The sequence below is a fragment of the Camelina sativa genome, chromosome 11 (genome assembly GCF_030686135.1).
Source record: "Camelina sativa cultivar CO46 ecotype springtype chromosome 11, ASM3068613v1".
NCBI classification, from domain to species: Eukaryota; Viridiplantae; Streptophyta; class Magnoliopsida; order Brassicales; family Brassicaceae; genus Camelina; species Camelina sativa.
This window is the reverse complement of record NC_141890.1, coordinates 41,703,615-41,728,523: the sequence shown is the minus strand read 5'-3', so window position 1 is coordinate 41,728,523 and position 24,909 is coordinate 41,703,615. Positions and strand designations below refer to the sequence as shown.

The 24,909-nt window shown below is 36.0% G+C and overlaps 3 protein-coding genes and 1 long non-coding RNA gene across 6 annotated transcripts; 2 read left to right on the top strand and 2 right to left on the bottom strand.

The window, feature by feature from the left end:
- The first annotated feature begins 3,271 nt into the window (after window positions 1-3,271).
- On the top strand, window positions 3,272-3,775 carry LOC109127482 (putative defensin-like protein 270). Its single transcript, XM_019232303.2, has 2 exons — window positions 3,272-3,401; window positions 3,545-3,775. The coding sequence occupies exons 1-2, from the start codon at window positions 3,329-3,331 to the stop codon at window positions 3,688-3,690; spliced, it is 219 nt and encodes a 72-aa protein (XP_019087848.1). The 5' UTR covers window positions 3,272-3,328; the 3' UTR covers window positions 3,691-3,775.
- Window positions 3,776-14,216: 10,441 nt separating this feature from the next.
- On the top strand, window positions 14,217-15,243 carry LOC104725691 (uncharacterized). Its single transcript, XR_757960.3, has 3 exons — window positions 14,217-14,582; window positions 14,688-14,833; window positions 15,010-15,243. It is a non-coding gene; the product is annotated as an uncharacterized LOC104725691 (long non-coding RNA).
- Window positions 15,244-19,323: 4,080 nt separating this feature from the next.
- Window positions 19,324-21,718, bottom strand: LOC104725690 (uncharacterized). Its single transcript, XM_010444389.2, has 7 exons — window positions 21,352-21,718; window positions 21,216-21,247; window positions 20,990-21,087; window positions 20,797-20,879; window positions 20,322-20,399; window positions 20,093-20,191; window positions 19,324-19,879 (listed from the first exon to the last, which is right to left on the bottom strand). Exons 1-7 carry the CDS (start codon window positions 21,436-21,438, stop codon window positions 19,619-19,621), a joined length of 738 nt encoding a protein of 245 aa, XP_010442691.1. The 5' UTR covers window positions 21,439-21,718; the 3' UTR covers window positions 19,324-19,618.
- Window positions 21,719-21,932: 214 nt separating this feature from the next.
- LOC104725689 (putative fructokinase-7) lies at window positions 21,933-24,454 on the bottom strand. 3 transcript variants are annotated; one of them, XR_015570985.1, is made up of 7 exons: window positions 23,988-24,166; window positions 23,483-23,688; window positions 23,168-23,380; window positions 22,888-23,085; window positions 22,648-22,798; window positions 22,443-22,559; window positions 21,933-22,316 (listed from the first exon to the last, which is right to left on the bottom strand). XR_015570985.1 is itself a non-coding variant. In XM_010444388.3 (7 exons), exons 1-7 carry the CDS (start codon window positions 24,007-24,009, stop codon window positions 22,173-22,175), a joined length of 1,041 nt encoding a protein of 346 aa, XP_010442690.1. In that variant the 5' UTR covers window positions 24,010-24,454; the 3' UTR covers window positions 21,933-22,172. The 3 variants fall into 3 exon arrangements, 2 of the variants coding, with proteins under 2 accessions (XP_010442690.1, XP_010442689.1); XM_010444388.3 differs by having other exon boundaries at window positions 22,648-22,788; window positions 23,988-24,454; XM_010444387.3 differs by having other exon boundaries at window positions 22,404-22,559; window positions 22,648-22,788.
- Between the last annotated feature and the right edge of the window lie 455 nt (window positions 24,455-24,909).

Below are 24,909 nucleotides of genomic sequence, written 5' to 3'. Positions count from 1 at the left end.
GATAACCCCCATCTCTTCATGAGTTATTCAGGACCCCCTCCCCCGTCCCTATAGCAAACGGTCATAACGTCTATAAGCATTTCTCTAACCGGGACCACCCCCGCGATCCGAGTACAACGTTGCAATGTCCTACCAACACCATAGTCTCCCCTATAATATCACCACTCTCATGGCCACCCCCAGGCCTCCCCCCAAAACGTCTCAAACACTTCGGTGCTCACACACACCCTTTCCAAAAATAGACAAGTTCTAACTATTCATAAAATTTCTATATTTAGAAATTTCTATTTATGACAACTTTCTTTTTATAGAACCCTCGAGCGATTTCCTTTTCCACGAGATCCACAAAACAAAAATCCCAAAGAACTCCATTTTTACTAATACCTCAAATGCAATGATCGTTTACAACTCCAAACAAAAATACATAAACGAAAAAAAGAACCAAAAGCTAAAACTAAACTCCGGGTTGGGCACCTAGTCCTCCCTTCGGCTGAGCCGGTACAACTCACGGTAACAGCTCTAACAGCTGTGTCAACAAGCCCGACAGGTCAACACCTCCTCCACGGGCTCCACCCGCTAGGACTCCCGTACCCAAAACCGGAACCCTAGCATCACCGACCACTCTTGCACCGACACCGCCCACACCGACCCCGTCAGCACCTACGGTTCTATCTGTACCTCCACCGGCCACACTCATGGACCCCTCCTGGAAGCCCTTCGAATCGCCAACACCCTCAGCTGTCACACTCTGCCCCTACCACGACCTCGTCCACGTCCACGACCACGACCACGTCCGTGTCCACGACCTCGACCATCAACAACACCCTCTCTAACCATCTGCACTACCAGAGCAGAAGGCTAAACACAAAAATAAACCACAAATACAACACATATCTTACCGTGGAATCTCATTGAAGTCTCGAAAAGGATGATACTAGGACTCCATACCACAAACAAATTGACTAACTACTCATAACCAATTTTGTCTCACAACATTATGCATCCAGCAACAGAAAAATAATTTAACCAATTAAATTCCTAAACCGCTCAAATCCATCCACTTAACCATCATAGAACCGTAAGGGTTCTGATACCAAACTGAAACAACCCGATCCGTTTTAAAAAAATAGAAAAACAATAATACCAATATATAGTTAAGCTTTCTATACTACTAAATTAAACTCAACCAAACCACAACTCATTATTAAACCAGCAACAACCAATATGCACAGCGGAAACATACCAACAATACAAAACCAAAATGTCATCAATACAATAATATTCCTAACTGTTCTATCCAACAACCTAGAATAACTCTATCCTTGGTTCTAACCTCAATATCATAACCATAACACCATAACCGAAACCCTAGATCATCCTCCTCCTCATCTCCATGATTCCACGCTACATACCTGCACACCACAAACAATAATTGAGATGCGTAAGTATTATCACAAATACTTAGTGAGACAATCCTTCCATCTACTGGGCTATACACACAAGCAACTGAGATTCCAATGTTAAGCTATCAACAAACAAACACACAAACCATGGAAACAAGTATCATCTGCTCGCTGGAAGGGAGGTGTCGACTGACACCAGCCCAGTGTCGACCCACACCAGTCCAGTGGTGTCGACCGACACTAACCCACAGTGTCGATCGATACTGCTCTTTGGTGTCGATCGAGAGTGACTCCGCAGACATGTTCTGCTCAACGCCGATCATCGAATCTCTAACTCTAACCACCTCCAATGTGTCCCAAAACTCGCCCAAAGGCCACAGAAAACAAAAGGAACCTTATATCATCCAACGCAAACAAGAAAACACCACAACAACAAAAAACAAGCAATACACAAGAGATCTCATGGCTTAGATTACCCATGGTCATGCACTCACCTCTTCTGCAGGAAGTTTCTGACCCAAACTGCCGCCTACACACTCCTAGCAAGCTTCCAACTCACTCCTAGCTTCAGATCTCTCAAGAACAGCCAGCAATCTTCCCCAAAAATCACCAACTCTCAAGTGCTTCCTCTTTTCTCTCTTTTCCTCTCTCAAACGGTGACAAAACAAGTTTTCTAAACCCTCAAGTCAACCCTCTCCTTTTAATATGTTGGTTAGGGATTCTAATTGAACCAAACTAAACCAAATCGACAATTTAAAACAATCTAGTCGAAAATTAATTAAAATACTATTCTAAAAATTTTAAAGTAAGGTAATAAAATATTAAATCATTTTTTTAGAACTGTTTAAGAAATATTTGTTTTGGTGTATTTTGTTCAAAAATATTTCTTTCATCTATCCATCTTCAAAAATTTCCCCTATTAAATATTTAAATTTATAAAATTTTATAAAGTTATAATAGTAACTACTTCTGGAACACTGGATTCAAATATTTATTTATCTTATAATTATTTTTCATACATTAGGTTTGCATGACAAGCAACAAAATGTCATAGGCTTGCTTATTTAAAATTAAACGTAAATTTAAAGTAAAAATTAATGTATGAATTGAAGAGTAGTTGTTTTATATTGTGCATTGTCGTTTAATAGCTTTTTAAAAAAGTTTATACTGCCTATAGAATATTATATAAATATTCCATATAATTCTGCACCTACTTTTTAATATAACTCATTTTTATATCTTCTGCTTTTGTTTTGTTTTAGTTATTTTTGTTTTATTTAATCTGGGACATGTAAGTTGAAAATAATAATATTGAACAATATATATATATATACATATATGATGTAATAATTTATTTAAACCATATGAAACATATATTGTCAATCATATTCAGTTGCATATTTTTAGAGATAACAACATACAAGTACTTGGCTTCCAAAAGATTCACACAAAAATTTAAGTCAAACCAAATTTTAAAACCACTTATAAAATTAAGTAAATTAAAATAAATATTAAAAAAATTGTAAGCCTTTATATGACCAAAGATTTTGTTGAAACAATCAATGTTACTAAGAGGATTTGGTAGGAATTTAAAATTTAAAATTTTGAAAGATTTGAATGAGTTTTTAGAATATTTGATTATTTTTTTTAGAGTTTTTAGAGATTTTTAAAAATCATCAATTGAATAACAGATGATTTTAAAAATATTCTAAAATCTTTTAAAATGATATGTTCAATACCTCTAAGGTAAAAAAAATCTTAAGTCATAAAATTTTATGGTATAGAATAAATTTGATGTAAAATTTTATATGGTATTATTTACATATTCAGCTATAAAAGAACAGTCAATTCTCTTTTAATTCATTAAGTCTAAGTGGTTTTACATAATATTTCATAGTAGTTTATTGTGGTTTTTTGTAAGAAAGATGGCATCTTCAAAGTCTCATTTTGTTGCTTTTCTCTTGATCATTTCTCTCATTGTTAACGTTCAATCTATTCGTAAGTTTTTGTTTTCATATACTAAAAATGTGCATATTCTACAGTATATACATATGACTATCATAATTTTATAAAAGAATTATTAAAAAATCTTATGATAATTATACATAATTATTATATTTCTAATTTGATTAATTTTACAGGAATTATGGACGATTCAAGTGATTGTACGTTTAAAGGACCATGTCATAGGAGAGAAGATTGTTACAAAAGATGTGGAGTGAAACCACCTTCTCATGCTGCTTTGTGTGTACCTTTTGGAGATCAACTTGTATGTTGTTGCTTCTAATAATATGTAGGCAACTGAATATGATTGACAATTACATATATATGTTCAATACAATTTTAAAAAAATATTATATCATTTACACATATTGTTTCATATTATGAAATTTTCAATTTACATATCCCAAGATGGATTAAATTTAATTTAATATTAACTAAATATAATTAAAATAATAGATCAAGTGGTTACACCACCACCTCTACGACCAATCCCAACGGAGTTCGACTCTGCTAAGTCGCGTTACCCCGCGTAATAGGAATTGACTATTGATCGAGTCTTGTCGATTCAATAATAATAACAAAAATAATCTAACATGATTTATACTTAACAATAGTAAAAATGTATGAATTTTTTTTTATATAATTGACACGTTTAATTTTTAAAAATTAAAAATCCATGTTTAGTTTTAAATAAATAAGTCTATGGTATTGTTTTCTTGTCACATGAACCCAATATATGAAAATTGAATATGTAAGACTTAGTAAATGTAGAGCAAAGAGTGTTTGTAATAATTAAAGACCCTAAGATGTGTTATCGCAGTTCAACAATAACACATTAACACATAAAAATCAAAGTTTATGGGGAAAATATGGATTAAAAAATTAAAAATATCAATCATATTCCATTAATATATTATGAAAGAGTAAGACTTCTGACTGGATGTAATAGCATGTTTGCTAATAAGTTTTTTTTTTAAATGTTTATTAGAATTTGAATCTCTCGTATTTTTTTTGTTTTCATCTGAACCTATCACCCAAACTTGAAGAGGTTTAAAATAATTAATTTAGTCATCTATGTCACCAAAATGCACTTATCTTTTCAGTCAAAAATCCTAAGAGAACTTTACAGTTAAGAATGCTTATATTTAAGTGATTGGCAGAACTGTGCGAGTGATGACAAAACAGAGGAAAAATAATGTGGTGGTTTTTAGGGTCGGTAACAAGTCTTTAAAGCTTCCCAGACGTAGCAAACAGATAGTCGGTTATGGTTGGGCTCATGGGCCCAGCAAGAGGATGTAAGGCCCACTAAGAGAGGTGGACCCATAGACCAGGAGTGGATATGGGGTCTACTAAGAGGTAGTGGTCGTGGCGTTATAAGTGGTATTAGAGCCAAACCCAGAGGAGTGTGGAGTCGAGAGGGCTCACACCATCGGGGGTGACGGTCTTGATGTGCATCGAGGACGTTGTGATCTGCTAGTGGATGTGAATTGTAACACCCAAGCTTGCAGAGATGTTTAAAAGAATTGATTTGGTCACCTATGTCACGAAAGTACATGTATCTTTTCGGTCAAAGATCCTAAGATAACTCTACATTTAAGTGTGCTTATGCTGTTGTAGTTTCAGGATATGTGATATTTCGGGAAGTGATTGTAAGAACTGTGTAAGTGAGGACAAAACACATTAAAAGATCATGTGGTAATTTGTAGAATCGGTAACAAGTCTTTAAAGCCCTTTGGGACATAGTAAACCGACTCTCGACTCGTTCACTATATATAATTTTTTTTTGACTCTTAAAATTTTGCATTTTTTACTCTATTCAAAATCAAATTATTTTGATCCCTCTAAATTTTGGCTCCGGTTCGGCTACTGCCAAGTCCAGGTGTTCATGTTTCACTACTGAATTATTAGACAACTTAATTAAATGAACGAGGACATCATTATTGTTATGATTTTGTTTCCTCGCACGTATTTAATTTGATGGGATGCAAATTTGGAACCATACGGTAGATCGATGATTACGACGTTAATTACAAAAATTAAGAGTATAAATAAAATGGTCCTACGTCATTTACAATGGCCAGAAACAAAAGTATCTTCTCTCTTCATCTTCAACAAATCACGCAGGTCCATCATCATCATCATCTTCATCGTCATCACCAACTTCTTCATCATCACCATCAATGGAATTCCCCAAACCAAACCACTTTTTACCCTAAAAATTCGATTCCTTTTATCTTCCTCTCTTTAGTTTTGTAGGGTTTTTCTTCTTCTTTTTATTTTTTTTTCTTCTTCCAGATTTTTAACTCTTAAATTAGTTTGTTTGAGTTCTCGTCCCTGTAGCTTCGTTTCTGTTTATAATTTCTAGTGATCCTTTCAGTACAAACCATAAAAACTGTGATTTTGTAGACTTTGGCGTTTCGAAACAAAAAGCATTAAATCAAACATATCATTACTACTGACTATGAGGGAACGCAATGATATGTTTGATTTAATGATTTTTGTTTCAAAACGCCAAAGTCTACAAAATCACAGTTTTTGTTATATGGGATTATTTTTTTCAAATTTACGATTATACTCCCTACTATTAATTGAAAATATATTTATAAAACTAACTTTGATTTTGTAAAGAATTACAATGATATGCCATTAGAGTGAGGATAAATTTAATCTATTTTAAAAAGGGTAGAAACATAATTTTACCCCACTCAGAAACAGATAAACACATGGATCAAAATGACTCGGTTATATTGTTTTCAGATCTTATTTTTCGATCGTGACTGTTGTTGCTGTGAACATCCTAATCGTTATTTTCAAACAGATTCACTGAAAAAATCATATAAAAATGCATCCCCACAACAGGGCGTATAGTAAAGAAGAGAAGCTAGCTCATTATTACGCAATGAATTAAAAATTCAGACATAGGTGGGCCATGCGGCCCATCATGTAAATAAAAACATGCTGGAAGATAATTTGAAAAAAAAGAAGCATATTCTATCTTTATTCCATTGTATTTGTAACATTCGCAAACTAAATTGTGAGATTTTGAGAGGGAGTGTCGATCGACACGAAGGTGAGTGTTGATCAACACCACCAATTTCTGGTTCGACCGGTTGCTTTAAATCGTTGATTTGGTTTCAGTGAAACCTTAAAACCATGTTATTTAAGCGGAAAGGCGACCTAGGTCATGAGGATTAGTGTTGTTTGTCGTTCCAGAGAGAAAATAGAGAGAAGAAGAAGTTCATTTGAGTGTTCTTGAGATTTCTATCTATTCTTGGTGAGATTTGTCTCTATGGATGGAGATCTGAAATTGGGGAGGTGTTAGAAGCTTGATAGGGGTGTGCTTTCATCAATTGTTGGTCAGAATCTTCTGCTAGAAAGGTGAGTGCATGACCATGGCTGATCTAAGGATAAAATTTCGTTGTTTTGCTTGTTTTATGTTTGTTTGTGGTTGTTTTTGAAACAATCCGACCCTTTTTTTATTAATAATAATATCAATATATAATTAAGCATTCCATACTACTTAGTTAAACCCAACCAAACCACAATTCATCATTAAACCAACAACAACCAATATGCATAGCGGAAACATACCAATAATACAAAAACAACATATCATCAATACAATAATATTCCTAGCTGTTATATCTAACAACCTAGCATAACTCTATCCAAGGTTCCAACCTCAATATCATAACCATAACACCATAACCGAGACCCTAGATCATCCTCCTCCTCATCGCCATGATTCCACGCTACATATCTGCACACCAAAAACAACAATTGAGATGCGTAAGTATATCACAAATACATAGTGAGGTAATCCTTCCATCTACTAGGCTATACGCAAAAGGAATTGAGATTCCAATGTTAAGCTATCAACCAACAATCACACAAACCAGGGAAACAAGTATCATCTGCTCGCTGGAAGGGAGGTGTCGACCGACACAGGCTATTGGTGTCGACCGACACTACCCCACAGTGTCGATCGATACTGCTCCTTAGTGTCGACCGACAACCACCTGGTGTCGATCGATAGTGACTTCGCAGACACGTTCTGCTCAACGCCGATCATCGAATCTCCGACTCTAACCACCTCCAATTCGTCCCAAAACTCGCCCAAAGGCCACATGAAACTAAAGGAACCCTATAGCATCCAAAACAAACAAGAAAAAACACCACAACAATACAAAACAATAAAAAACCACAACAACACAAAACAAGCAAAACAAAAGATATCTCATGCTTAGATCAGCCACGATCATACACTCACCTCTTTTGCAGGAAGTTTCTGACCCAAACTGACGCCTACACACTCATAGCAAGCTTCCAACTCACTCCTAGCTTCAGATCTCTCAAGAACAGCCAGCAATCTTCCCCAAAAATCACCAACTCTCAAGCGCGTCCTCCTTTCTCTTCTTTTTTCTCTCAAACGACAACAAAACAAGTTTTCTAAACCGTCAAATCGACCCTCTCCTTTTAATACGTTGGTTAGGGACTCTAATTGAACCAAAACCAAACCAAATCGATAGTTTAAATCAATCTGGTCAAACCATAATTTATTGGTGTCAATCGACACTCCCCCTGGTGTCGATCAATACCCACCCCCATATCACATTATTTGGTTCACGGATGTTATAATTTTCCCCCACCAACAAGAATTCGTCCTCGAATCCCGCAACACCGTCCATCCACCAAAGACCTCTGTGTAACCGTCACCATGAGCGGCACATCTTCTGACCAGACTGAACACCACTAACCAAGGCTTTCCGTGTTACTGTGGAAACAGTCCACACCGCGGATGTTACAATTTTCCCCCACCGGTCAACCCAAACCAGACTCTCCCAATCATCACAACTCTGGTCCCCCCCCCCCCCCCCCGACCAGCATAAACCTGACCCTCCCGGTCAACACACAGAAACCCCAAAATTTCACCCCCATCAACCCCAAGATCTGCATCCGATCACAACAGGAAATCTGAGATTGAACTCCCAAAAATCTCCTAAATCCGCACTCGATCGCAACAGGAAATTCGAGGTTTAAACCCCCATTAATCTCCTAAATCCGCATCTGGTCATACTGCTTATCTCCACGTCCTTGACATTTTTGCCCCCAACTCACCTGCTCTTAAGTCGCAACCTTCAAGCCATACCGATCTTACTCTCAGATCTCCCTTATTCGAGTAATACCGTCTCACCCTCAGGTCGTCACTCTCGGGATCTCGGTACCAGGATAACCCCCATCTCCTCAGGAGAACCCCCATCTCTTATGTCACCCTCAGGATCACATTCTTTCGAGCTATCGGTATCTAGGGAACCCTTCGTCCGATAACCCCCATCTCTTCATGAGTTGTTCAGGACCCCCTCCCCCGTCCCTATAGCAAACGGTCATAACGTGTATAAGCATTTCTCTAACCGGGACCACCCCCGCGATCCGAGTACAATGTTGCAATGTCCTACCAACACCATATTCTCCCCTATAATATCACCACTCTCATGGCCACCCCCAGGCCTCCCCCCAAAACGTCTCAAACACTTCGGTTCTCACACATACCCTTTCCAAAAATAGACAAGTTCTAACTATTCATAAAATTTCTATATTTAGAAACTTTCTATTTATGACAACTTTCTTTTTATAGAACCCTCGAGCGATTTCCTTTTCCACGAGATCCACAAAACACAAATCCCAAAGAACTCCATTTTTACTAAAACCTCAAATGCAATGATCGTTTACAACTCGAAACAAAAATACATAAACGAAAAAAAGAGAACCAAAAGCTAAAACTAAACTCCGGGTTGGGCACCTAGTCCTCCCTTCGGCTGCGTCACAACCTATCCAATCTGCCTCCACTTAGGACAAAAAGGCCTGATATGCCCCTCCTCCCCTTAATGATAACACAAACGACGATACTCCTGCGGATCACCTTTCTTGGGACAGTCTACCAACCTGTGATCCCTGCCTCCACATCCGAAACACCCTCGCCCACCTTGCCGCATACCTGATGTGTCTTCCGACATCCTCTTTTGTCCCTACGCCGCCTTGCTCCCTTTAACAGGAACGATGTTCTCTGGCGTGTCCTCTGTTCGAACTGTTGGGCTAACCACTACGATCTGATCCCTTAGGTCTTCCTCGATCTCAGCTGCGGTCTCCACTAGCTCCGCCCTCGTGGCGTAACTCCTCCCTTTGCAGTGGACCCTCAAGTCCTCAAGAAGGGCCCTCATAAACCTCCTGATCTAAGCCTTCTCTGACTCCATCGCCCGACCACCATACATCAGAAGCCGGCTGAACTCCATGTCCAACTCCCCAAAGATAACTGTAGGAACTGTACCTCTAAACGGTCTTGTGCCTCACGGGAAAAGTACTTGCGGTTAAACTCCTCCACGAAATTAACCCAGATCATCTCCCCCTTCACCCTCCTAGCAGCCACTGATCTCCACCACAAGTGAGCATCACCAATCAGGTTGTAGACCCCTATGTCCACCCAAAACTCCTGAGGACATCTGAGAGATTGGACGTTATGTTCCACTCTCGCCATCCACGCATCTGTAGGGGTAGGGTCAAAACCACCTGAAAACTACTCAGTACCGATGTTGCCCATCTCCCTTATCATAATGGCATAACGAGAATAAGCTTCCACCGCTGCAGCCACAGGCTACTGCAATCCCGCCGCCCCTGGCGGTACTACCTGAGCCTGAGTCGTTACAACTCACGGTAACAGCTCTAACAGCTGTGTCAACAAGCCCGACAGGTCAACACCTCCTCCAGGGGCTCCACCCGCTAGGACTCCCGTACCCAAAACCGGAACCCTAGCATCACCGACCACTCTTGCACCGACACCGCCCACACCGACCCCGTCAGCACCTACGGTTCTATCGGTACCTCCATCGGCCACACTCATGGACCCCTCCTGGAAGCCCTTCGAATCGCCAACACCCTCAGCTGTCACACTCTGCCCCTACCACGACCTCGTTCACGTCCACGACCACGTCCATGTCCACGACCTCGACCATCAACAACACCCTCTCTAACCATCTGCACTACCAGAGCAGAAGGCTAAACACAAAAATAAACCACAAATACAACACATATCTTACCGTGGAATCTCATTGAAGTCTCGAAAAGGATGATACTAGGACTCCATACCACAAACAAATTGACTAACTACTCATAACCAATTCTGTCTCACAACATTATGCATCCAGCAACAGAAAAATAATTTAACCAATTAAATTCCTAAACCGCTCAAATCCATCCACTTAACCATCATAGAACCGTAAGGGTTCTGATACCAAACTGAAACAACCCGATCCGTTTTAAAAAAATAGAAAAACAATAATACCAATATATAGTTAAGCTTTCTATACTACTAAATTAAACTCAACCAAACCACAACTCATTATTAAACCAGCAACAACCAATATGCACAGCGGAAACATACCAACAATACAAAACCAAAATGTCATCAATACAATAATATTCCTAACTGTTCTATCCAACAACCTAGAATAACTCTATCCTTGGTTCTAACCTCAATATCATAACCATAACACCATAACCGAAACCCTAGATCATCCTCCTCCTCATCTCCATGATTCCACGCTACATACCTGCACACCACAAACAACAATTGAGATGCGTAAGTATTATCACAAATACTTAGTGAGACAATCCTTCCATCTACTGGGCTATACACACAAGCAACTGAGATTCCAATGTTAAGCTATCAACAAACAAACACACAAACCATGGAAACAAGTATCATCTGCTCGCTGGAAGGGAGGTGTAGACTGACACCAGCCCAGTGTCGACTGACACCAGCCCAGTGTCGACCCACACCAGTCCAGTGGTGTCGACCGACACTAACCCACAGTGTCGATCGATACTGCTCTTTGGTGTCGATCGAGAGTGACTCCGCAGACATGTTCTGCTCAACGCCGATCATCGAATCTCTAACTCTAACCACCTCCAATGCGTCCCAAAACTCGCCCAAAGGCCACAAAAAACAAAAGGAACCCTATATCATCCAACGCAAACAAGAAAACACCACAACAACAAAAAACAAGCAATACACAAGAGATCTCATGGCTTAGATTACCCATGGTCATGCACTCACCTCTTCTGCAGGAAGTTTCTGACCCAAACTGCCGCCTACACACTCCTAGCAAGCTTCCAACTCACTCCTAGCTTCAGATCTCTCAAGAACAGCCAGCAATCTTCCCCAAAAATCACCAACTCTCAAGTGCTTCCTCTTTTCTCTCTTTTCCTCTCTCAAACGGTGACAAAACAAGTTTTCTAAACCCTCAAGTCAACCCTCTCCTTTTAATATGTTGGTTAGGGATTCTAATTGAACCAAACTAAACCAAATCGACAATTTATAACAATCTAGTCGAACAAGAATTTACTGGTGTCGATCGACACTCCCCCTAGTGTCGATCAACATTCTCCCTGGTGTCGATCGACACTCCCCCTAGTGTCGATGGATACCCACCTCCAAATCACATTACTTAGTTCGCGGTAGCATGGACCACAAGATGGCTAGCTGTCCCCAGAGGAGTGCTACGACGGCAGCTTATACGGTGGTTTATTTGTGCTACCATTGTAGGGAGCCTGGGCACATCAAGCCTTAGTGTCCCAAGTTGCAGCATATGGTGGTAGCAGCGGTGCAGCATGGAGTGCAGTCGCGAGTGCATCCGATTGCACGGATCAAGTAGGCGCCATTGGTGTACAAAAATGTGGAGACTGGAAGAACCAGTACCCCTGGTTCGGGTTTAGACATATAAAACCTGTTTGGGTTTTTTATACTATCGGGTCGGGTTCAGGTAATTCGGGTATACCCGAACTCAACAAACTATGAACAAAAAAAAAACTAATTTTTATTTTTTTATAAATTTTAGAAAACTTGTATATATATAAATATTTAACATTTCACTTTATGACAAATAAACTAAGATGGCAAAATGGTTGAAGATACACCCTTAAATTCTCAAGGTACTGTGTTCAAATTCCTCTAAATACATATTTTTACATTTAATTCGGATTATTTTGGGTGGGTATTCGGTTTCGGATATTACCCGAACCCGATCAGATATCCGAACTTCAGAGGTACTGAACCCGATCAGGTATTACACACTACCCGAACCCGACCAGAACCCCCTACTTTGGGTCGGGTTCGGGTTTTGGGTTCAGGGTAATATGCACAGGGCTAACTGGGATGATCATAGGTATAATTTCTGAGACTAAGACTTAGTGGTTTTCAGTAGTTCAGATTTTATGAATTGCCTATGATAAAGTGTTTGGGTTGTTAGCACATGAAGTTTATGTAGGGACCTTATTGGTGGACGGGTTTAGGTCCCACGTCATGTTTGATTCTGGAGCAACGCATTACTTCATTTCCCTGGAGTGCACGGAGAGTGCCAACATCAGAAGAGATACTGGAGAGCGAGCGCGGAGTTGTCTGAGTTGCGGGAGACAAGTTTCTGAGAGTCCTTGGACGGGCAAGGGGAGTGGATATTCAGATTGCATGAGAGTCCAGGCCAGCGGATGTGATTATCAGACCTGTGCAGTTGTATGATGTTATCCTTGGGATGGATTGGTTGCATCGTCACAGGGTTCATTTGGATTATCATCGGGGTAGAGAGTTTGAGCATCCAGAAGAGAAGTTGGTATTTGAGGGAGTAAGACCGAATTCAAGGAGTCTCGTGATCTCAACCATGTAGACCGGGAAGATGATTGAGAAAGGACATGAGGCTTATCTAGTTACAATCTCGATGCTGGAGTTAGTGGGGCAGTCTACGATTAGCGGTATTCAGGTTGTTGAAGAGTTTGAGGATGTGTTCCAGTCGTTGCAGGGGTTACCACCATCTTGGACTGATCCATTCACGATTGAGCTGGAATTCGGGACTACGCCGTTATCCAAGGCGCCTTACAGGATGGCTCCAGCAGAGCTGAAGAAGCAATTGGTGTCCTAGAGTGTCATCGTGGGGAGCGCCGGTGTTGTTCGTTAAGAAGAAGGACGAGAGTTTTTGCTTGTGCATTGATTGTTGGGGTCTGAAGCGGGTCACTGTGAAGAACAAGTACCCTTTTCCCAGGATTGATGAGAATTTGAGGGGTTATATTGGGTTCTCCAAGATTAACTTGATGTCGGGTTATCAACAGATCTTGATAGATAAGGTAGAGATGAGGAAGATGGCTTTCAGGATAAGTATGGGCATTATGAATTTGTGGTGATGCCTTTCGGGTTGACTAACGCACCATCAGCGTTGATGAAATTGAACAGCGTGTTCCAGGAGTTTTTGGATGTGTCTATCATCATTTTCATGGACGATATCGTGTTTCCTTGGTTTATGTTGGAATGATTTATTGGTTTAGGTTCTATGGAATTATTATTGGTTTATTAGTTATTAGATAATTGCGGGTTGATGTTATTGGTTTATTGATGTTTATTTTCGTTGTTATGTTTTATCGGGGTTAGAATGTTAGTGAATATGGGATCACTAGTTTAATATTGATTAAAAAAAATATATTAGGTCATTTAAGTATTAACTAAATTTTTGACTTTTACGGCTATTTCCTACACAGATTTGCATCAAATATTCAATCATAAACAATCATTCAATCATAACGATTAAGCAATCTTCAAATATCTTCTAATCTCCCTTAAAACTATAGTATCATTCATTTTACTTTAAAATTATAATAAAAAAAATACTTAAATGGTTGATCGTATCTAAGATATTGTACTTTCTTTCTAAGTTTTTCAATAAACAATCAACATAATACTCTAATTATCTAAGTTCTCTATAAATATAGAGTAACATTAGCTATCTTAACTCATCAAGAAATCAACTTACCTCATAAACTTACTTCATAATAATAATAAAAATCTTCTTTCCATAGCAATTAGTAGTGGCTCAATCCGTGACATTCCTCAATGATGTAAAGCCGTACAAGACGTGTGGTGTGTGCAAGTGAAGGTCCTCCATACATGAAAGACGGTGATGTTAAGGGAATATACATCTTCTTATAATAATAATCTCACCTGTTTAAATTTCTACATCATATAGAAATACTCACATAAACTTTCTTTCACAGGGTACAAAAATCCATGCTTTCTTTAAAAAAGAGCATCTAAAACATTTTGAAAATGTTATTTTCTAAGGACAATGGAGAATGCTGCTGGTGAGATTGTTGTTTGTTTGTTTCGTCAGATTTACTCCCTTTACACAATAGATATCTATTTTCCGTTTTCAAAATTTGATAATTATCACCTTTTGTTTTGAAAAGGTGTAAGCTTCATGTGAAAGGTACGGATGGAACTGGTCAGATGATATTGATGCTTTTCGACAATATGGCTTAAGAGATTGTTGGCTCCCCTGTAAACAATCTTCTACATGAGGATCGTTTAAGCTTTCAACGGGTCATTTGATGAGGTTATTCTTTAAAACTCTTTAAAACTGAAAATCCATGTTTTAGTTGTTGCTTTATAAACTTTTTAAGGTAGATTTTTTTTTTTTGTTTGGTGTTGATATATTTGTTTACTCTTGCTTTATCACGGTTATCTAATGAATAATTTAGTTTTATCTAAAATTTCAAAGTTTATCTACAGAAATAGAGAGAGAGAGAGAGATACATAGAGGAAGAGAAGATATACAGAAAGATTCCCTCTTCTTCCATTGAGAGATAAAGCTTTGTCATCAGTCTAATTCGTTGTCAAGAATAACCGACCGTGAAAGATTCTTCGGATCCACCAGCAATATAGAGATCTTTTTTTTAGCGAACGATGTTTTTTCAGGCTACAAGAGCCCCACAAAGGGGAGAATAAAATGAAACTTCACAGAAAGGCCCCTCTTATTTAAAAGTTTCGTTATATTCACCCCTATATTTTACTATTTTTAGAATTACACAAATCTCCTTTAATAAACGTTGTGGAAAGTGGAAACTTATAATTTAATAGCTTAGGAGAAGCCTTAATTGATTCATACTAATTTAATTGTCAAGTTAATTAACAGAAATTTTTGAAGTTGAGTTTTCGTTTGTGGGTTTAATTTTTAAAGTTGAACTAAAATTTTATGTGAATCAATTAACTGGGTTAAACTAAAATTAAAATTTTAAAGATTCGTGTGAATCAATTAACTGGGTTTAATTTTAAAGATTCGTGTGAATCAAATAACTGGGTTTAATTTTTTCCATAATTAAATTAACTGTGAATCTATGAATCAATTAACTGGGTTTAATTTTAAAATCTTAAAATTTTAAAATTATATTTTTAAAGTTGAGTTTGAGTTACAATGTATTATGATTGACTTACAATTTTGAGTTATATCCATTGTAAAATTGTTAACTCAAAACATTATTCCGTGGAAATTTTCATGAGTTAAGATGTGGTAAGTTGAGTTATTTATTTTATTTTAATAAAAAAACAAAAATTCGATTATATAATACAAAAATTTATTCTTTTTGTTTTTATTTAATTCATATATCAATAAAAATAATTTTTACTGTTTTTCTTTTATTTAATAACCTTTGTAATTAGTTATTTTATATTTTCCTAAATTATTTTTTTTATTATCATTTGAAATGAAAAAAAGGCATAGACCTAAATATGATAAGATTGTAAATATTATAGCATGTAGTTAATTTTTTAATTTGCAATGTAACAAAAAAGTTTAGTTAACTTTGTATATATTAAAATTATTTTATTATTTATATATTTTTATCTATTTTATTTATAATTTTGTGAAATATATTCATTAATATTTTTAATAAGGGAGATTCTCAAAAATAGCACCAAAATAAGTTTTTTTCCAAACTTAGCACAATATCTCTAAAATTCCAAAAACAGCACCAATTAATCATTCAAAATTAAATCATAAATTCAAAATACTAAACCCTACCCCTCAAAACTATATCCTAAATGTGAAGTTGAGAACCCAAACCTAAAAAAAAAGTCTAAAAATTAATTTTAAATATTTTAATGTGTTAAATAGTGTTATTTTTGGATATTTTTGGATTGTATGCTATAGTTGTCCATAAAACTTGTTTTTGTGCTATTTTAGGGTATTTCACTTTTAATAAATATAATCGAATAATACATACTGCAACATCTACCACAAAAATGTCACCATTCAATAATTTTGATAAGATTACTAAATCATATTTTTATAGCGATCAATTACATCAAACTGCTGTTTTTACCACATAATTTTTACTGCAAATTACATGGAATTATAATATTCTCTACAACTCAACTTCAATAAATCATGTTACCAATCAAAGCTTTCATTTTCTTTCTCGTTAATAACTTTTTCCATTATTTAATTTTAATTTTAATTATGGTTTGGATCATTATTGTTTTATTCTCTTTAGTTTTCGTTTCTTTAATCTTATCCTCTTTATTTATTTGTTTCTTTATAAATTTCTTAATTAGTTACCCTCACAAATTTTGATAATTGCAATATTTCAGTTTCCAAAAATTCCAAAAATTTACATTAAACCGGATCCTTAATTTATGGTAACAAACTTTAAAAAATTAAAGATATTTTAAAATTTACCTGATTATTCCTTTTCATCCGCAATCTCACTTTTTAATTATTAAAAAAAAATTACTCTTTTTTAAACGAATATACGGAATCTCCATAAAACTCAAAAAATTTATTTACTGTAAAAAATCGGCGAAAAAATCTCTACCTTTGTAAACAAGCATTTAAATTGTAAATTAAAGAAAAATCAAATCTTTTGTGGATATAACCATAAATCTACATTACTCTTCCAAACCATACGTTTTACCAAATTTTACAAACATATAATCTTAACAATATACAGAAAACAGGTTTTTTTCTTTGTCATAAAAAAAAAACATGTCTTCTATAAAAATCATTTAAATTTTGCGAAAAGCATTGACAATGTAATTTTGAATGTTTTGGATAAATTCACCAAAACAAAAAAGACCCCTTTTCTGTTTGATGGTATAAGATTAACTGATGGTAGCAGTTTTTAACATGGTTTTGTTTTTCAAAATCCATTAATTTATCCAATCAAGATTATAGAAATAGAAAAGGCAGTTTCACTACAAAATAAGCAAAGGTTAAGAGATAATACCACTGATATCAAAAATATTTTAATATATCTAGCTATTCAATAATAATTTGCCTTTAATTTTGAAATTAATATTAACAAAAAAATTCACATTTAATGAGATTTTCTCATATTTAGTAGTTAAAGAAAGAAAACATTAATCTGTATTAAAACACAATTAAAATCTTACAACTTTTTTCTCCGTATATTATGGGAATCAAAGATATTACTATTTTTCAACCCTTAGAGCATCACCATTGGTGATACTCTATAAATAGGGTTCTGACATTTTGTTTATTAGTATTTTAATATAACGGGAATTAATTGGAGACCAGTTTTAGTGTTATTTTATTAAATTAATAATAAAATAAAAATATATAGTATTAAAAATATGTATCATTCTGTTTATGTTAAAATAAAAATATCAAATAAAATATAAAACCATAGTTTTGTCTTTAAAATTACGTTAAACACAGAAAACGTAATTTTAAAAGAAAATTCATGATTTTCATTAAAAGTTTGTACATTAGTTATTATAAAACATCATAAACTTTTAATTTAAATGTCTAAATAACAAAAAAATACATATTTAATATATATTTGGCTCTAAAAATAATCATTATATACAAAATTAATCGAAAAATAATCAAATTAGATGGATTATAATCAAATTATAGAAATATAATTGGATAATCGATGCTAGGCGGGAATTAGTCATTAATCGAGGCGGAGAGGGTGGGTCTAGTGATTTTGCGGAGCGTAATCGGTTCTAGGCGGAGATTTTTAAAATAGGGCTCCTAATTAGATTGTGAAAAATATTTTAATTAGTTTTTAAAATATACACATATAAATTTTCCAGCTGATGAAAAATATTTTGCTCGTGTTGTAGCCCGGAATACTACTAGTATATATATAAGTAAAGACAGAAAAGAAAGACATTAAACAGCATATATGCTTATGGGATCATAAGGAGGGGGTAGTTAGAGAAAAGATCAGACATTATAAATGTAACCATTACTGCATATTGAATTATTATGATGCTAAGACAACACTAGGGCATTCAAGGCGAAAATGACACTTTTGAGATTTCATAATTACGAGAAAAAAAAAAGAAAAAGAAAAAAAAAATCTTGTTGATACTACTACTACTACATATTTTGAAGACTCCCAAAAATTCAGGATATCTGGTCCCAAATCTATTAACAATTGTATTAAAATAATATATTATATAATCTTACAACTGAAAGTATTTGAAAATTTGATTTTTACGAAAAGAAATTAGAACATAAAGTTAAATGCATTTAAAAAGAATATCCAACCTTTTCATAAATAAAACTTTAAATGTATTTTTGAGGTATCTTATAGTACAATATATGTTGTAAATTATACATGAAAAGGTTGCTACACCTTATCCCCGAATATGATATATACAAATTACACAAATCCAAATCCAGAAAATCTATATATCCTATTTTCGAACCACAATAGATAAAATCTCGGATCCGAATATTTTGGTTCCAAGCATATACATTCAACATTTTACTACAAAACAAAAACTTGTTAATACAACCAAATTTCAAGTGACGTCAAAAACTGGATCCCACTTGTGGACTACCCTGACACAGATCGGTCACAGGTTCACTTGTTTCTATAATTCATTATTTTGATTGACACACACACAGAGCAGAGAAGAGAAAAAGCATTTAAAGAAGATTCACTGTTACTCTTTTGACCTTTCATTTTTACAAAACTCCTTTATCTACTACCACCATCAGTTTCAGTTAAAATTCAGGAGATCCCATTCAAAATCGAATATGTAGACATACGAAGCTTGTCCTCCACACAATTACTACCAATCATGGCAACATCTTATACAATATAAAACTCTTAACCGTTCTCAGATCGTTACATCAACCCAGTTGTACAAAATTAGAGACCTAAACTCAAGAAACGATCAATGAAAAACCCAAGTATGATTGAATGGTTTTTCATTCCATCAACACAAGTATATTTGAAAAGCTGTTTCTGTGGATAGGTCTATCAATATTATCAGATGAATGTAACGTACCTGGTAAGCAATATATGACATGTAATTCTGACTGGAAAAGGCGGCTTTCGAATGTATTATAGATATATGTATCTTAAGTTCTACCATCGACATCGAATCCAGCACCTGTCCAACCTCCTCTCCCTTTGTTCATGATTCCAATTCCTCTTCCCCTTCCTTGATTCTGTGGTTTCTTTTTCGATTTTGATTCTCCTTCCGCTGTCGCTGGCCTCTGTCCATGTTCTTTACCGCCTTCCTCCTTCCCCTGGTTATTTTCTGGTTTTTCCGGGTGAGTCTGATTACCACTGGGTGCTGGTGAGCTGTCTACTACAGATTTAGTCTCTGGTTCTTGGACCTATATATGGAACACAATCAGAAATATATATAACATCTTTCAAGTATCCACAGATTGCCAAGCAAATAGATTTGTTTCCTCATGTAACAGTTGCAAAGTATCTACTGTGGTTAGCAAAATACTGATGCAGTTATTATCTGGTGTCTCTACAATTAGACTAAGTTGTGTTACTAGAAACAAACTGAATGTTAACTAGAAGGAGAGATTATTTACTTGCTGAACAGAAGTAGATGATCTATTTGGATTCAGCGCTTCTAGTCTTCTTTTCAATTCCTCAAGTCTGGCGTACTGCGTATTGCTGCTTTCTTGTACCTGCATTTACAATTTACAAAAGATAGTGATTCGAATGTTTCTCAATAGAGAAGAAATTAATTCTCATTATCCGTTTTTCAGAAAATATATATATATATATATATATATATATATATATATATATATTTACCAGACGGTTTAAATCTTCACAAAGACTCTGTTTTGCTGCTTCTTCATCCTTCACAACTTTTGATGCTGCTTCAAATGCCTAAAAAGAGAAAGAGGTTAAATTAACAATCTCTAGACCTCAAAGGCAGGGTTAAACAATCTGAATTAGAGTTGAATTCCTATATATCAAAGCATGACATGAAACAGGATACTCCAGCATTGGCAAGTAAAAAGCAACAGCGTAGAAGAACTTCTTGGAAAGGAAACTTAAGCAAAAGTTCATCTACTCAGCTATCTTTAATAGTATAATTATGAGACCATGATATCTGAAATGTCCATTGATATGACTTATTCTGCTAACTGGGGCAAAAACAGGCAATAGAAAATGCTCACATCAACCGATAACTAACTCTACGTGCAATGTGAGAAGTCAGAAAAAAAAACATGACAGGAGAAAACGCTGAGCTACATAAATCAAGAAAGAGAGAGAGATAAACCTTTCGTGCTTCTTCTTCTTTCAACTTAGCAACATGGATCTTTTCAGTTGCGATTTCAATTTTCTTTCTCAAGTGTTCCATTGCTTTGAGTTTTGACAATAAAAAAGAAAACAAGAAATCTAAATCAACAAGACTGTTCCATCTAACAAAACAATGTCATCACATTGATGAAAAAGCAATGAACTAGCCAAACCTGCTTTCTTAGGTCCAGCAGTGAGTTTCATTTCCATAGTAAGGTTTCCAAATTCCCTTTCTACATCCCTAATCTTTGTATAGTTCTCCTCAATGTATCTACCAAAACGATGAAACATCATAGATACTCAATTATCATCCTTCTTCCCAACAAACGAAACAACGACATTCACATTTCCTAAAGCATCAAACAAAATCCCAGAATCAGAAACAAAACAAGTACTTACTTCCTCAACTGAACTTGCTCTTCCGCGATTATCTGATTCAGAACAAAAAAAAATTCATCAAATCGCGTTCAGTACAAAGCGAATCACACGAAGATACATACATCAATCAAATCGAGAGAGTAATTTTGTACCGTACCTTCTCTGTGTAAGCAATAACAGGAGCTTCTCTTGCAAGACCATCAGGTCCGATCTCAGCCTTGAGTTTTGGATCCGAAGCCATCATCTATTATCTCTCTTCCCTTCTTCTTCTCCCAAACTTTCAAAAAATCAAATGCTCCGATTTCGTTTTCTTCTTCTTCTTCCTCGATTTCAAAAACTCACATTACGAGTTGACGTGATTCGCGTGTAGTTCCCAACTCCCTCCTCACTCTGGTTTTGGATCGAAGGGAAGTGATGGAGAACGTGAGAATCGTCCCCCTGATTTTTGACGGCGAAAACGAAAAAGTTTAAAGTTCGTTAAATTTTCACTATAGACTTAACGTTCCTTTCTCAACGCCGTTAATATTGTGAAATGTCGGTTAAACCCATTTCCCAATTAAGTTTGACTTCAAAAAGGTATCACGTGCTACTCACGTTGAGGAGGAATCTGTGGGGAAACTCCTCGTAAACCGTAAACCGGTTATTTTTTACTAACAATTAAATTAATGGTTCACGAGACCTGTCGGTTTGCGTCAAAGAGTGTGTGTGTCGTTCTTGATTCATAAAAACGGCAAGCAGTTTACAAAATGAGAAATATTTGTTGTTCCTTGTAAGTTGTATGTAGAGTCTTGAAGAACCTAACTTAAACATAAAACCAAACCACCCCAATACTAAAACTCCGGGAGATCAACAAACTAAAAGAACATACACACACACAACATTTATGAGTTCCTACAAACTGGGGAAAAAAACAAAGAAAAAACACAGTAAAAGGTAATGAATTGATACACTCAAAAGAGAGAGACTTGTGGAAGCATTTTAGGAGCGAGGAGCAGAAGAAGAAGATAGAAGGTTTTGAACAGCATCCATGCTAGGCATAGCTGGAATCGCTCCTCTCTCTGTTACTGTAATGGCTCCACAAGCGTTTGCGAATAGAAGTGCCTCTCTTAGTTTCTTCTCATCCTGCAAAGTTACACGTAGTTTAACCTCAATGGTTCAGATTCAGTCTAGTTTAACAGCCACAGAAGGTGAGTAAGTAAGTAAAAGTACCTTGAGAAGAGTGAGATCAGAAGGTGAGTAAGTAAGTACCTTGAGAATAGTGAGATCAGAAGCTAAGCTGTTCAACAGACCGCTCACGAATGCATCTCCTGCACCGGTTGTATCAACAGGCTTCACTTTTACTCCACCAACTCTACCTTTAAACTCCTACAAGAAAATATACAGCTCTACAAGAATAAGTAATCTGATATCGATGATATAGAAGAAAAAGCATCAGAAAAAAAGAGAAGCAAACCTGAGTGTAGTATCTACAGCCATTAGGTCCTTCTGAAACAACGAGAAGCTTGAGACTGGGATGAAAGAGCTTTTGCAACACCACATCATCATCATAAGGATCATCTCCACCAGTCAGGAATGTGATCTCGTCCTCACTAATCTGAGAAACCCTTAGACAAAGCTTGTGTCAATTCAAGTACTAGGGATAATGATCTGATCTTTCACCTTAATTTCAAATTAAAAAAGATCATACATATACCTTTATAACATCTGCCAAGTTCCAAATACTCATGATCTCTTTCCTTGCAGCGTCTTCTGATGGCCACAACGGCAATCTCAAATTCGGATCATAAGACAAGAGACTCCCTGAAGCTTTAGCAATTTTCATAGCTGCAAGCTGAGTGGAACGGCAAGGCTCCTCAATCAAACTGATAGAACCGTAATGAAAGATCTTGGCCTGTAATCAAAAAAAAACAACCAGTGGACTTAAGTCTCTCATCTTGGCCTGTGGTTCAAAGTAACTAAAAGATCTAATCTACCTTTTTGATGAGGTTCTTGTCAAGCTCAGATTCCAAGAGAAGCATATCAGCACTAGGGTGCCTGAAGAACAAAAACTCCCTCTCTCCATCAGCTCTTAACGTGACAAAGGCGAGAGCTGTCCTTGCATTGTGATCAAATCTCATTCCAGAGTTGTCGACATTGTTCAGCCTTAGAATATCAGCTAACATTCTTCCAAACTCATCATCACCAACCTAAATATTTTCCAAACAAGATCAAAAACTAAGATTGGTCCCAAAAACAAGATCCCTATGACTGAAGAACAAACTATTATCTGAGTCGAAAAATCTCAAGACCTTTCCAATGAAAGCAGAAGAGCCACCAAGTCTAGAGACACCAACAGCTACATTAGCAGGAGCTCCTCCAGGAGCTTTCTTGAAAGCTGGTGCTTCAGCCAGTGAAACACCTCCCACCGTTGGAACAAAATCAATCAGCATCTCACCGAAACAAACCACAAGAGTTTCTGAATCTCTTGTATCAATCGTTAGATTCTTGAGATTCCCTATCACCAGAAGACAAGACATGCAAATCAAAAATTCGAATTTAAAACAACTTAAAAAAAAGTTCCTTGCTTTTTGTCAATCAAACGATATAACACAAGATGAACAGAGAGAGAGAGAGAGAGATCTATAGAACAAAAACCCAAGAAGATATATGATCAAAGAACAAAGCTTTAAGGCATAAACAATAAAACCCAGATACTTAATCCCATGAAAACGAAAAACCCAATTCGAATCCAGCTCGATAAAGATCACTCGACAGCGTCAGATCAAGAACAAAAGAAAGATTTCGAAAACGAACCTGAGATGGCGTTCTCACCCATTTTTTCGATACAAGGAGAGAGATCTTCAGATTCGAAAAAGACTAAACGGAAGGAAACAGAGAGGGGATCTACGAAGGAACAGAGAGAGAACGAGCGAGAAGAGAGAAGAAAGATTTGAAAATTTGTGTGCTTTTGTTTTTTTTCTGTTTTGGTAATTGTTAGTAGAGATGAAGAGGCGAAGTTGGTTATGTACTAGTAAGGTTTCATGATGACGTCATCAAATATCTATGAATCGACAAACAAATAAATCAAAAAATATATTAACGTTAACAATTTGATGTCACAAAGAAAAAAAAAAATAAATAATTGTCAAAATCTTTTGCAACGTGTTCACCAAGTGAAACTTAAATAAAACCTTCCCTAAAATATTACTTTTTTGGGTAAACAGTGTATTTTTTTTTTATGTTTTGAAAATCGTAGCTTAATTCATTCACAGATTCAGTGTAATACTAATATAAGCTATAGTATTTTTATATATGATGAAAAAATTGCGTGCTTAATGTGGCTGGCATGAAACATGATTTGGGTGTTATATATTTTCCCGTGAAGTACGATTAGAGAGACTGAGAGAAGCCTCGTTCTTTGGATAACAAGAAAAAGAAACATCCGTTCGTGATTTTCTTTTGTTTAGTTGTTATGTCTTTTTTTCTCTTTTTTCCTAAAAATTTTCGTGAAATTAGAAGAGACTACAAGAAGTTAAAGATGCTATAATAGATAGAAGTTAAAGAGAGATACTATAATAGATAGATTACAAGTTGATGGGCGTTCTTTATTAAACGGAATAGTTACGAAAGCAGAATCTTGAACTTGGAAATGAATATGCTGCTGCCTACTAGAGTTGACTTGTTGCTAAGTGAGATGAAGAGGTGGCCAGGTGGGGTTGGGGTATTATTCCGAGGA